Source organism: Engystomops pustulosus, chromosome 3 (genome assembly GCF_040894005.1).
Source record: "Engystomops pustulosus chromosome 3, aEngPut4.maternal, whole genome shotgun sequence".
NCBI lineage: Eukaryota > Metazoa > Chordata > Amphibia > Anura > Leptodactylidae > Engystomops > Engystomops pustulosus.
Window position 1 is genome coordinate 25,184,548 of NC_092413.1, and position 13,666 is coordinate 25,198,213.

A 13,666-nucleotide genomic window follows, 5' to 3' on the forward strand; every position below is an offset into this window, starting at 1 on the left:
CAGGAATGTCCGGCTGATGAGGTAAAAGACAGGAGACTTCACTTTACATATCAAGAAAGCGGAGCAGAGTTATTACTAGATGTATATTGGTAAATTACCTAATATCCTTTCTCCCCACACACACATTACAAAAATATGAGTTAAAGTGGTTAATCCCTTTAATTTACCATAATTAAAGGATAAGGCTGTTGAAGTGTGGAATACTTGTATTCTGTACTCTGTCGAACTCTATCCAATCTGCAGAGGAGATTATTTTATCTAATGTCTATGGGGGTCTTAGATCATTTATAACCATTAAAGGGCATTTCCAGAATTCCTAGAAAACCAACAGGGGCCAGGGAAGGGGGCAAAATTAAAAAAAAAGTACTTTCAATCCAGTCTTTAGCAATTAACCAGAAGTGCCAAATGTCACACGACCACCTGTTGTCACTTATGTGTAGAGATGAGCGGGATTCTTTGTAAGTTCGGGTGCATCAGGTGACCCAGACATATTGCCGGATTAGTTGCCATGGAGCCAATCCGGCAAATTGATGCCTCTGCCTCCTAGCTATGGCTGTGATTGGCCAGGGCTGACAACTTTGGCCAATCATAGCCATGGCTAGTAGGTGTGGGTGTCAATTTGCCAGATTGGCTGCACGGCTGCCAATCTGGAAATACGCTTGGATTGCTAGGGACGCACTCAAATCCTGGACCCTAACTTAAAATCGCGGTCCACTCATCTCTACCCATGTGGTAAGAGAAAGGGATGACCTCTAGTCGGAATTAATTTCTTATTGGGCAAAGTACGTACCATGATCCCTGATACTTCTGGTCGCAGACAGGATTGATAAATGAACTGGAAGCTGGAGCAAAATAACTTCACTTTTTGTTTTTTCCCCCGCCCCCTCCCCTCAGGGAGTTTCCCAGGATTCCTTTCCTCCCAAAAGGTCAATGAATAAGACATATTCTAAGTATAAATTCAATGGGGCACATTTCCTAAGGGTCTGCAGACCGCATTTCCATTGGGTTTCCCAACTATTTTCATTTAACACCACATTTAACACAAATCGGGGGCGTGGCTATCGGACAACTCGACTGATTCGGACTGAGCGCGGGATTTAAAATTCAAATTGTGTCGCAAGACATGCACTCACATACATCGGGAAGAAGAAGGTAAACTCCGTCGGACCTCAGCGGGAAAGCGCCGCATGCAGGATATTGGGTGCACGATCTTAGTGAATTTCGGCTGACTTCATCCTCGCCGGACAACGCACGGATCGTGCAGGGACCGGGTAAGTAAATGTGCCCCAATGTATCTATGCAGGGAATATGTATAGATCATACTTTAGGAACTACTTCACACTTGAGTTGGTATTTCTCCAACATTTATGGGTCTCCTATACCCAGGTTGTAATCCATTTTTCTCTTTTGTAAGGTCCTCATCAGCCACACAGTTTATCCTGTAAGCTGGAGCTGGGCTCTGACCAGGAGATACCTCGCAACTGGAATCCAACGGCCAATGTGCAGTTTATTATGCCGTTTACATGTGTCTCTGGTGCAGAGGTGAAATCAATGGGCGTCGAGAATGATCTCCAACCCCATAAACACATCACCCAGAAGACTTCCTACAACATCCAGGTATTATTGATTTCCACATTTGGGTTGAATGGTTTACATTAGATATAAATTGTTATCGGAGGACATAAGAAGACCTGATGGAACTTTCCACATTCTGATTAGATTCGGAGAGGCAGGACTTTATAGCTTGTGCGGATTTTACATCCATCTGGGATTCAATGACAGCAACATCTAAACGAGTCCATCAGACATGAGCATGTAGGCTCCTCAAACACGAGCCATCTACTTTATGTCGTGCATAAATAGATGCATTTTATCATCTGTTTGAAATGGTTGTGTCAGCCTTCTTTGTGCTCAAAACATGAGGAAAACCTATAGTTCAGCAAATCCGTAAAAACCTCACCAGGCTGTCATCCATAATGTGCTCATAAGCCTAATGTATGCAGGAATACTCCGACCACCGTTCTCCTGACATTAGAACATTGTTTGACATCAATTGCGACCTTCAATCTAACAAACATACTGGGAATCAATTGATCACAGCGTTTGTCATTTAAATAGTTCAATCAATGTGTAATGAACACGTAAGGGGTTTACCAGGAGCTCTGGGGGAGGGGTCAAGAGATCGGTGGTAAAAAATTTAAAAAAAGAGTACTGACCCTGCTCTGGCTTCCGGTCCCACGTCTCTCCAGCTCTTCGTTTTTTTTTTTGGCTGCTGTTCCTGACATGAAGTTGCACGTTATCATGGGACCTACCCCAACCGATGAGTAGCCACATCCAAGGTCCGAGGAGGCCACTCTTGGTTGGGTGTAACAGATGAAAAATGGGAGTAACAGAGCCACACGGAAGCAGTGGCAGGCAAAAAGTAAACACTTTTTTTTCCATCCCTATCACAGGCTCCTCTGGGTTTCCCAAAATTCCTAGTAAACGCCCTAAATTGTAGTATTGCATTGTTAGTATAGTATGGAAGTATTTTTGTATGACCGTATGTCAGTATGACCATTCCAAGTGCGTAAAGAGCTTTCTAAGTCATTTATCACAGTCAAGTATTTCATAATCTGGTAAATTTGACGATTCCTCCAGTGCTGCCCTCATCATAACAGAAGCCCTGCCCTTTTTTTGGATTGGACCAAGCAGAAATTAGTGGGTTTGTCTCTATAAATGTAAAGCCCTGTTGTCCACCATAGAGTTCAGTCCCGTAGACTCAGGATTTCCCGGACCAAACCTAGAACTCAGCATTTACGTGGTTCTATGCCCAGTCCAAGAAATCCCACGAGAACACAGAGCAAGTTTTTCGGACCGAACACGATTGTGGGAAATGGGCTTAAAGGAATTGTCCACTTTAAGTACATTCCAACAAATAATTGATATGTTTTGATCATTGAAAAGTTTTCCAATACATTTTTCTATCAATTTTTCACAGTTTCCTAGATCTCTGCTTGTTGTCATTCAACAGGAAGCTTCATCGTTTACTTCCTGTAGATATATGGCTCATTAGTATCACAAAGCTTTGATTACATGGCGTGTTATAACGAGCTGTGCACCAATGTGACATCACATGACTATGGACCGGTGTTTATCTACAGGAAGTAAACAATAAAGCTTCCTGTAGAAAAAAAAAACACCATTCCATGGTCATGTGATGTCACACAGGTGCACAGCTCATAATAACACGTGGTGTAATCACAGCTTTGTGATGCTAATGAGTCGTAAAACTGTGTGACATCACATGACCATGGACCGGTGTTTATCTACAGGAAGTAAACATAGGAAGTTTCCTATAGGATTACAGCAATAAGCGATCTAGAAAAAAATGCGGAATTGATACAGAAAGTATATTGGAAAATTTTATAACTTTTCATTTCACAAACAATATCAATTATTTGCTGTAATGTGCTTAAAGGGAACCTGTCACCAGGAACCTCATTTTCACTAAAGAGGGGTTGCAGAAGCTTGTTACACCTGCAGTGCAAATCTGCCTTTCTGCCTTTTCTAAGCATTTGCATTACAATATAATTGTGTGTTATAACTTACCTTGCATCCTGACAAAATCCTGTGGTAGTCACAGAGGCTGGACTTTGGTTTGGATGCATTTCAAAAAAACAACAACATGTGACTTGTCTGTGTTACTCCCTCCTCAGAGCTTAGCCCCCACCTTTGTGTTCCTGTACAGCTCCACCTCCTGCTTCTTCTCAGAGGTCACCACCTGGTGAGAGGACATCAGTGGGGGAGGGACAGAGCTGTACAGGAGCACAAAGATGGAGGCAGCCTGCAGTCACATGTTGTTTTTTGCAATGCATCCAAACCAAAGCCCAACCCCTGTGACTACCCCAGGATTTTGTCAGGGTGCAAGAGTAAGTTATAACACACAATTATATTGTAATGCAAATGCTTAGAAAAGGCAGAGAGGCATGTTTGCTCTGCAGGCGTCATGGGCTTCTACAATCTGTCTTTAGTAAAAATGATGTCCCTGGTCACAGGTTCCCTTTAAAGTGGACAATTAGAGACATTCTTAATGGAAGCTCTTGTGCCAACATGTTTCCATAGTGACAGACTACTAATAAACCAAGTGTAGTCTGATCCCGCAATTCTTCACTTACATTTCCATACAAGATACAGTCTCCTCTGTTGTTCCAGTACCTGTTGCCTTTGATCTAGATATCACCTACTTTTTCTAAGGATAGGATTCATTAGGAGGTCTATATAAGAGTCATGTAAGGTAAACGTAAGACATTTTATTAATAGAAGCTCCCGTGACTGGTAGCTGAGCAAACGACCGGCCAGACAGAATGTAACAGTGGGAGAGTAAGGAAACGCGGCTCACCTAATGAAACGCTCACCGGAAACTTGCTGGAATCATCAGTTTTTGAAAGATGATATCATTCAGCAAAACTGCTGGCGTTGGGAGTATTCAGCCCAAGCTGCTTAATGATGACCTAAAATGTGATGAAATGTTAATGCTTAACCCTCGGTGGCTAACCAAAAGGAAAGTAGAACCTCCAATAAAACTTTGGATTTTTTTTTTACGATTTGTAGTATCAGATCCATATCTTATGACCATTCTTTATCAATGGGGATAAAAGATGACAAACAGTATAGAAATGAATTATTTATTATGCACTGCATGCCGTAACTGCATGAATAGTGGAGAATATTAGGGCACCGGTGATTAAAGTTCCTTGGCGGAAACTTCCAGATGTCCTTGGGATTGTATATTGACACAGTGTGATTGATAATACAGATATATAGATGGACGGGTAGATATTAGGCAGATATATGGGATCTAGGAAGATATGAGATAGATAGAAAACAAAAAAGAAAGGAGCAGCACAGTCCAAATCAGTAAGTAAAGGCTGCTATCCTTAGTCCTATTGCCCAAGCGTAGGCGAAGGGTGGTGAGCCGACAGTTGCCTAGGACCATATCATCTTAGGCCTTCATTATGTGCTGGGCCAGGGTGCTGAGAAGGAGGCAAGACCTGCAGTGGCGTAACTTGGAGAGGCTGGGCCCCATAGCAGATTTCTACATGGGCCCCCCCCCCCAAAAAAAATATATACATATTTAGGCTGCATTCACATAAAAGTGTACCCGCCCGGCTATAGCGTGGCAGGCACATGTCGGGCGCGCTGGAGAGGAGGAGAGGTAATAGCGGCTCACCCCTCCCCTCTCCACAGAGAATGGAGCCGCATTGTCGTTCTTACGGCCATACATATTTCAGGCTCTATCTCTTTTGCGGCCACGGCTCGAAACAGTGAGTACTCGCTGTGCTCACTGTACCGAGCCCAGGCGCTATAGACGCATATGGGGGAAGTATATCCGGCAGCAAATTTGCAGACAGATATACATCCCTCACACGTTATTGTGAATGTACTCTTATACAGACATGTTTATACAATTAGACACATTTCTACACTCTTATATACATACATTTATATACTTATATACACACACATAAATTTCTACACTCATATACTCGCACCTATATACATACAAGTATACACTTATACACACATTTATGCACTCTGTTACACTGTATATACAAACTCATAAAGTATATACACACATACTGTATATAAACATCACACATACTGCTTACACATTATATACTATATATATTAAACTCACATACAGTATACACTGACCATATAAACACATACATGCAGTATAAAAACGCCATGTACACACATGCTGCATATACATACAGAATATACACACATACAGCAAATACACGCACATTCAGTATATACAGCATATATACACACATATGGGAAATACACACACACAATCAGCATATACATATATACAGAGCATATACATACATACCATATACACAGCATATGCAAAAACACACATACATCATATATGTGCATATATTTAAATGTGCACATATATATGCTTATATAAATATGTGCGTGTATAAATACAGTAGATGCATATATACACAGTATATACAGATATACAAAGTATATACTCAAGGAAAATACAAACAGCACACACAATATATAATCACGTATACAAACAGCACTCCATGACGTCCAGCATTAGGTGAAAAAAATGTTCTTCTTTATTCCATGTTTGAAAAAGGCTCCTAACGAGCCGAAATGTCGCTGTACTTTGTTGTACTTTTTAAACATGGAATAAAGAAGAACATTTTTTTCACCAATGCTGGACGTCTTGGGGTGCTGCCTATTTTTGTGATTATACACAGTATACACACATATACATAGTATATACACACATATACACAGCATATACACACATATACACAGTATATACACATATACACACATATACACAGTATATACACATATACACAGTATATACACATATACACAGTTTATACACATATACACAGTATATACACATACACACAGTATATACACATACACAGTATATACACACATACACAGTATATACACACATATACACAGTATATACACATATACACACACATATACACAGTATATACACATATACACGTATATACACATATACACACATATACACAGTATATACACATATACACAGTATATACACATATACACAGTTTATACACATATACACAGTATATACACATACACACAGTATATATACATACACACAATATATACACATACACAGTATATACACATATACACAGTTTATACATATATACAATAATACACAATATATACATATATACACATATACACAGTATATACACATATACACAGTTTATACATATATACAATAATACACAATATATACATATATACACAGGAGATGCATTTATACAATAATACACAATATATACACAGATAAATACATGTATATACTTACCTTTTCAGAGGCTGCAGGTGGGTGTTCTGGCGGGTAGGTGGGTGATCGGATGGGTGCCTGTGGGGGGTCCGTACACTCTGGGGGAGTCGGGCGGGTGCTTGTTCTGCTCCCCGGGGGGCCTTTGCATTTTTAGCCGCGGGGGGGGGGGGGGGGGGTTTGTCGCTATGTGAGGCGCCACACTCTGGGGGAGGTCGGGCGGTTGTCTGTTCTGCTGCCCGGGGGGCTTTTGTACTTTCGGCCGCGGGGGAGGAGGTGGGGGGGGGGGTTAGCGCTTGTATTGGGAGAGTTGGCCAGCTTCTTGTTAGGCAGCGCGGAGTGTAGTTCGCCCAAGGGGGGGGGGGGTTGGTGTAATCTGGTGGAGTGGGTCAGGTGCCGTTCTGCCTCCTGCTCTGCCGCCTGACAGGGCCTTTGCTTGTTCGACCGCGGAGGGGGGGAAGCCGCAGAGTATTGGGGGAGCCGGGCAGCTGCTTGTTCGGCAGCGCGGGGTGTTGTTTGGGCGGGTCCTAGTTCGGCCGCCGGGGCGGGGGGGGGGGGAGGGAAGTTGCTTAGGCGCCAGCATACAGGGGGATGGGCGAGTGTTCACCTGTGCCGGGGGGGGGGGGGGGGTTGGCGGTGATAGCGTGAGCATTCTCCTGTGCAGGGGCGGGCGGCTCACGGAGGGGACGGGCAGCTCACGGAAGGTGAGTGGACACAGAGGTAGGGGCCCGGTGCACGATCCGGCAGGTACTGAAAGTATGGGGACACACGGAGTCCGTGCATCCCCGGGCCCTTAACCTCACAGGCCCCGTAGCAACCGCTACGGCTGCTATGGCGGTTGTTACGCCACTGAGGACCTGCTATCTCACATGCTGTGCCAGGGGTTAAAAGTGAAGTGGTGCCACATAAGACAGCAGGATGGACCCTAGAGAATAATACTGCGCTGCAGAGTCTGTAAACTTTGGACCACATGTATCACTCGTTTTTTCTGTTGTTTTTGCGCCTTTTCATTCAGGCGCACCGTTTTTGCGCCATTTTTGCGATTAAACGCCAAACTAGCCGCACAGCAAAAATAACCACCTTTCCCTCATCTATCTTACCAATCCAGATGTTTTGCTGAGCCTAATGATATTCATCACTTGCAACATTTGCATTTAGGCGCAAAAACACTCCAGCCCGAAGGTGGCATTATCTGAAAAGAAAGAACTGAGCCCCTTTGCAGAACAGCTCATTTCTAGCAGCAGAGCTCAGCCAGACACTAGAACATATAACACAGTGGTGGCGAACCTATGGCACTGGTGCCGGAGGTGGCACTCAGAGCCCTTTCTGTGGGCACTCAGGCCATCACCAGAGAGGACTCCAGGTATCTTTCTACAGTCCCAGACACCCCAGTACTTGCTGTGCATAGAGCTATTTAAAAGTGACAGCGCTACATGGGACTACTCGAGGAGTGGGAAGGTGTTGTGACTGAGCAGGGAGTATAAATCACAAATAAAATTTCTGTGTTGGCACTTTGCGATAAATAAGTGGGTCTTGGTTGTAGTTTGGGCACTCAGTCTCTAAAAGGTTCGCCATCACTGATATAACAGATACATTAGATACACTGCAGACACTAGAAAATATAATACAGACATTACATACACTGCAGACAGGAGCTGCAGACTCTATTTACAGTTCATCACCTTCTATTTACAAAATATTCTGCAAAACGCTGAGCTCACAGCAAGAGAGAGGAGAACTTTGCACAAGTTTGCAGTAGTTTGCAGAATGTTGCAGATACTACAAACAAGTGTCCCCCATGTAATTCTGCACAGTGTCTGAGGGGGATACTGTGCAGAATTACAGGGGTGCAGCAGGAGACCAGCACTGGGGGATCCCCTCCAAGAGAAGCCACTGCTGAGGAGGTCACTGGGTGCAGGGTGTCACACACCTGGGTGCTGCTGTGAGTGTTATCTTCATTCTGGGCTGTGGGAGAAGCAGAGAGGAGCTTGTAGCAGGATCACATGTCAGTGCCCGAATCTAACATTGCGCCAAAACTGTTTTAAAGTAAAGTGATTAATAAGAGGCAGGAAATATACTTATCACAGATGGTTGTAGCTTGTGATAATTCTGCCAAAACAGTGCGCCAGAATTTAGGTGCAACTACTACACTTAGGCGCACAAAAGTGATAAATGTGGCCCTTTGAGTTGAGTGTCACTGCACCCCTTCCATTAAGCAGCCGCCTGGCTCTGGTCACTAAACTTAAGTTTACCATCCACCAATACCCCCTTTTCAGACTTTTTTCAGCCGCAGTTTTACCAAGTAATTGACTCTTTAGAACATAATTGTACTTTTTGTTTCCATGGCCCAGGTGCATAACCTTACATTTACCTACATTAAACCTCATCAACCATTTCTCTGCCAATTCCTCAAGCTTCCACAAATCCCTCCGTAGATTTCCTTTAAAAAAAAAAATAGATACAAATATGAGTAATATATTTGTGATAGAGACAGATTTGAAACAGTGATAAATATAGACATATTTCCTATCATCATAAATTATAGATGGAAAAGGGATAGATAGATAAATAAATAGAAAGATATGAGAGATAAGAAGAAATTAAAGTTTAATGATGTGATAAAGATGGACGTGAAATATGGATATTCACTTCTTTTTGAATGTATATTAAAAGAAAACTCCTTTATGAAGTAGAAAACCAATGGTGAAGGTATTGCCATTGACATGAAAGCTTGTAAAATGTACTCCACTGCTATGCTGGGGTAGACTGGAAAGAGGCCTGCGCCAGGTCATGAATAAAGTGAACGCTGTCCCAGGGGAAGGGAGTGTCATGACAAGTGTAAACAATAGCGTTCTTCAAACATTCCTCCCAGAATGTTATAAGATTATTGGATTATTATCTATGATTTATTTATAGAGCAGCAGTAATTCTATGATGCTGTACAATCAGTAAGGGGTTCACAAACATTACACCGAGGCAAGAACAAATGCAAGTACAAAACTACAGAGATCAGGAACAAGTGGAAGGAGGACCCTGCCCGTGTGCGCTCACAACTAGAGATGAGCGGATCGACGTTCAAGTTTGCTTTTCGGCCATCTACCCCGACATTCGGCCGACCCCAATCTTGAATGTGGGGTTTGCTCATCTCTACTCACAATCTATATGTGAGGCTAGAAGGAGACACGAGGTGAGGGAGCAGAGAAGTGCAGTTATTGAGTGTTGTAGGTGATCCTGAACAGGTGGGTTTTCAGGTTACGTTTGATGGTTTAGAATGTGGGGTACAGTCTGATACATTTTAGTAGAGAGTTCCGTCCTGTGAGGAATGGAGAATATGTGTCAGTCGTTATTCAGAGTTCAGAGATACCTATATGGGTTAGGATAGGTTTTGAACGGCTTTGTATCTCATCTATCTATCTATCTATCTATCTATCTATCTATCTATCTATCTATCTCCTATCTATCTATCTATCTATCTATCTATCTATCTATCATCTCATATCTATCTATCTATCATCTATCTATCTATCTATCTATCTATCTATCTATCTATCTATCTATCTATCTATCTACCATCTATCTATCTATCTCATATCTATCTATCATCTCATATCTATCTATCTATCTACTTCAGGAAATGCAAAAAACAGCACACTTCAAGTAAAGTCCACTAGGGGCAGTGGGTGCACGCTCACAGGGACCAGGCCCCAGGTCCTTCAATAGCAAACTCCAGAAAAGTAAGCAGCACTCCAAAACAGCAATGGTTAAGTGATGAAAAAAGTGTTTCTTTTATTCCATGCTTCAAAGTACAGTGAAGTACAGCGACGTTTCGGCTCCTTTGAAAAAGGCTCCTTGGAGCCGAAACGTCGCTGTACTTCACTGTACTTTGAAGCATGGAATAAAAGAAACACTTTTTTCATCACTTAACCATTGCTGTTTTGGAGTGCTGCTTACTTTTCTGGAGTTATCTATCTATCTATCAATCTATCTATCTATCTATCTATCTATCTATCTATCTATCTATCTATAAACAAACAAAAATTGCAAAGCAGCACAGCCTTCAGGAAAAAAAGGTTCAGACGGGTGCTATCCCAATACTCTTACCCAAAGAGTGTAGATATAGAAGCAAAAAAGTGGCAGCACTCCAAGGAATCGTGGAAAAAAGTGTGAGGTTTATTCCATCTCTAGCAACGTTTCAGCTGTTAATCAGGCTTGACAAAGGCTGATTAACAGCTGAAACGTTGCTAGAGATGGAATAAACCTCACACTTTTTTCCACGATTCCTTGGAGTGCTGCCACTTTTTTGCTTCTATATCTATCTATCTATCATATCATATCTATCTATCTATCATCTCATATCTATCTATCTCTCTATCTATCTATCTATCTCTCTATCTATCTATCTATCTATCTATCTATCTATCTATCAATCATATCTATCTATCTATCTATCTATCTATCATCTCATATCTATCTATCTCTCTATCTATCTATCTATCTATCTATCTATCTATCTATCTATCAATCAATCATATCTATCTATCTATCTATCTATCATCTCATATCTATCTATCTATCTATCTATCTATCTATCTATCTATCTCATATCTATCTATCTATCTATCTATCTATCTATCTATCTATCAATCATATCTATCTATCTATCTATCTATCATCTCATATCTATCTATCTATCTATCTATCTATCTATCTATCTATCTATCTCATATCTATCTATCTATCTATCTATCTATCTATCTATCTATATCATATCTATCTATCTATCTATCTATCTATCTATCTATCTATCTATCTATCATCTCATATCTATCTATCTATCTATCTATCTATCATCATATATCTATCTATCTATCTATCTATCTATCTATCTATCTATCTATCCATATATCTACTTATCTATCTCTTTTTCTCTTTGACTGGAGGACAATCTTCCTAATTCACGTCGGGCCATATAAGAAATGCTCATGTACTGCTGTATACTGACTCCTTATATGTTCCTTGTCCGTACAGGTGGAGATTGATAGAAAATTGATCCCCGCTAATGGAGAAGATATGGACAAGAGCAAAGAGTGCCGGACACAGTAAAAACATGTATGGAAATATAACCCACATCTCAACAAGTAACAAACCGAGGTGCTCCGTGCAATGAACTATAACTCCCACCATGCACAACCTACACAGAAAATACAGGAAACATTCAACATCTGTGTCTTCCTTGTACAGTGAAGAATCAGAGTAGATGTATATTATTATTTGTAACTAGATGACATTCATTCTACTTAAAGCAATAATATGATTTACATGTATTTTTACGTAATCACACAAATACGCAGCAATAATTCCTATTGTTTGGTGATTTATTTGCATAATCTTCTCTTTGCCTATAAATCTTTTAAAAATGTTAAAAATACTAAAACATCATTTGTCTCCGATTCCTTCTTTTTCGTAATAGTAAATAGTTTGGTTGAGAAATTGTAAAGTTGATATTTCTAAATCGCCCCTATCCTAGAGATACCTCGGGCCTTCCCAACCTGATGTATAGAAGTGGCAACAGCAGCGAAAAGACCATAAGATACTATAATGAAGCACATGGGAAAATGTAGTTGTGGGTTGAGTTTCTCTTTAAAATAATGGGGTACATTTACTTTCCTGTCCACGTTGCGATCCCCGATCCGGAATGTCCGACGATCATGGATTGTGCGCAATTCACTACCAGCGTGCGCCCGAAATTCTGCATGTGTCGCTTCCCCGATCAGGTCCACCGGAGTTCACCTTCCTGGTGCATGTAAGTGCTTGGAATACCTCACGATAGTGCGGTCCGTGGACCCTTAGTAAATGAGCCCCAATGTGGTTTTTTTTGCACTCAAACGTTAAGGCTTTCCGAAGTTTTAAGTTGTCCCTTATCCACAGCATAAGGGGATAACAAACTGACTGTTGAGGGACTCCCAACGATCTGGATAATGGGGGTCTCTTTCTTACTAATTGTTGGAGCAGCAGGACCAGAATGTGTCAAACTCGATATTTGGATATCCCTGGCATTCCCATTCCTTGTCTAAGGCTTTGTAAACAAACTGCAGCCTGGTCATGGCCCAATAAGGCTTATGGTGCACTGTGATCGTGGCATGGGACAGCGCCTCAAAAAGATACAGCAGGTTCTATTCCTGCCGTTTTTGCGTTATTCCTGCTGCTCAGCTCCCTATGGAGAGGGAAGGACTTCCTCTTACCCCAGAGATGTTTGTGTCTGTTAGGCCTAAATAAGTCCCATTGACAGACAAGTGCGGACACTCCTATAATATTGAACGGAGCAGCACGACACATGCTTGTCCTGCTAATCCATCCATGAATGAGAACAAGACCCCATTCTCATAATTGGTGAAGGTCCCAGCAGTCGAACCCTCATCAATCAGTCGACCCCTATACAGTTTACTAGTGGATTACGTGAAAATTTAGGACAACCCCTATAGGGGGTTTCTAACAATAGACAAGTATCCCTTATCTAGGAGTTCTGTCAGTCTGACTTCCCACCTTCAGGCTATTACCTACTGAGTTATAGATGTCTATTAAGGGAAAAGCCAAGGATATTGCAGTCAAGATAAATTATTCCTTCTCCACAGTATGGGGGGTTCAAATGGTTGACCCACCACCATCTCTAAGATAGGCGGTTGTGTTGTGCCCCTAAATCAACCATAAGCTCACTTCGAATTGAATGTCTATGGGAGTAGCCTAGTACCATGCTTATCAATCTCAATGTGGGGGTCCGTTTGGATAGGCGATTATTTAATGAGACTGAAGTACTCC

At 41.7% G+C, this 13,666-nt stretch overlaps 1 protein-coding gene across 5 annotated transcripts in view; it reads left to right on the plus strand.

Moving 5' to 3' along the window:
- The window catches only part of STON1 (stonin 1), a 68,530-nt gene extending 56,282 nt beyond the window's left edge, over positions 1–12,248 (plus strand). For all 5 annotated transcript variants that reach the window (XM_072140323.1, XM_072140322.1, XM_072140321.1 and 2 more), the window contains 2 exons: positions 1,415–1,617; positions 11,879–12,248. In XM_072140323.1, coding sequence (XP_071996424.1) covers positions 1,415–1,617; positions 11,879–11,953 — 278 coding nt within the window. In that variant the 3' untranslated portion in view covers positions 11,954–12,248. The remainder of the gene's footprint in view (positions 1–1,414; positions 1,618–11,878) is intronic.
- The last annotated feature ends 1,418 nt before the right edge of the window (positions 12,249–13,666 follow it).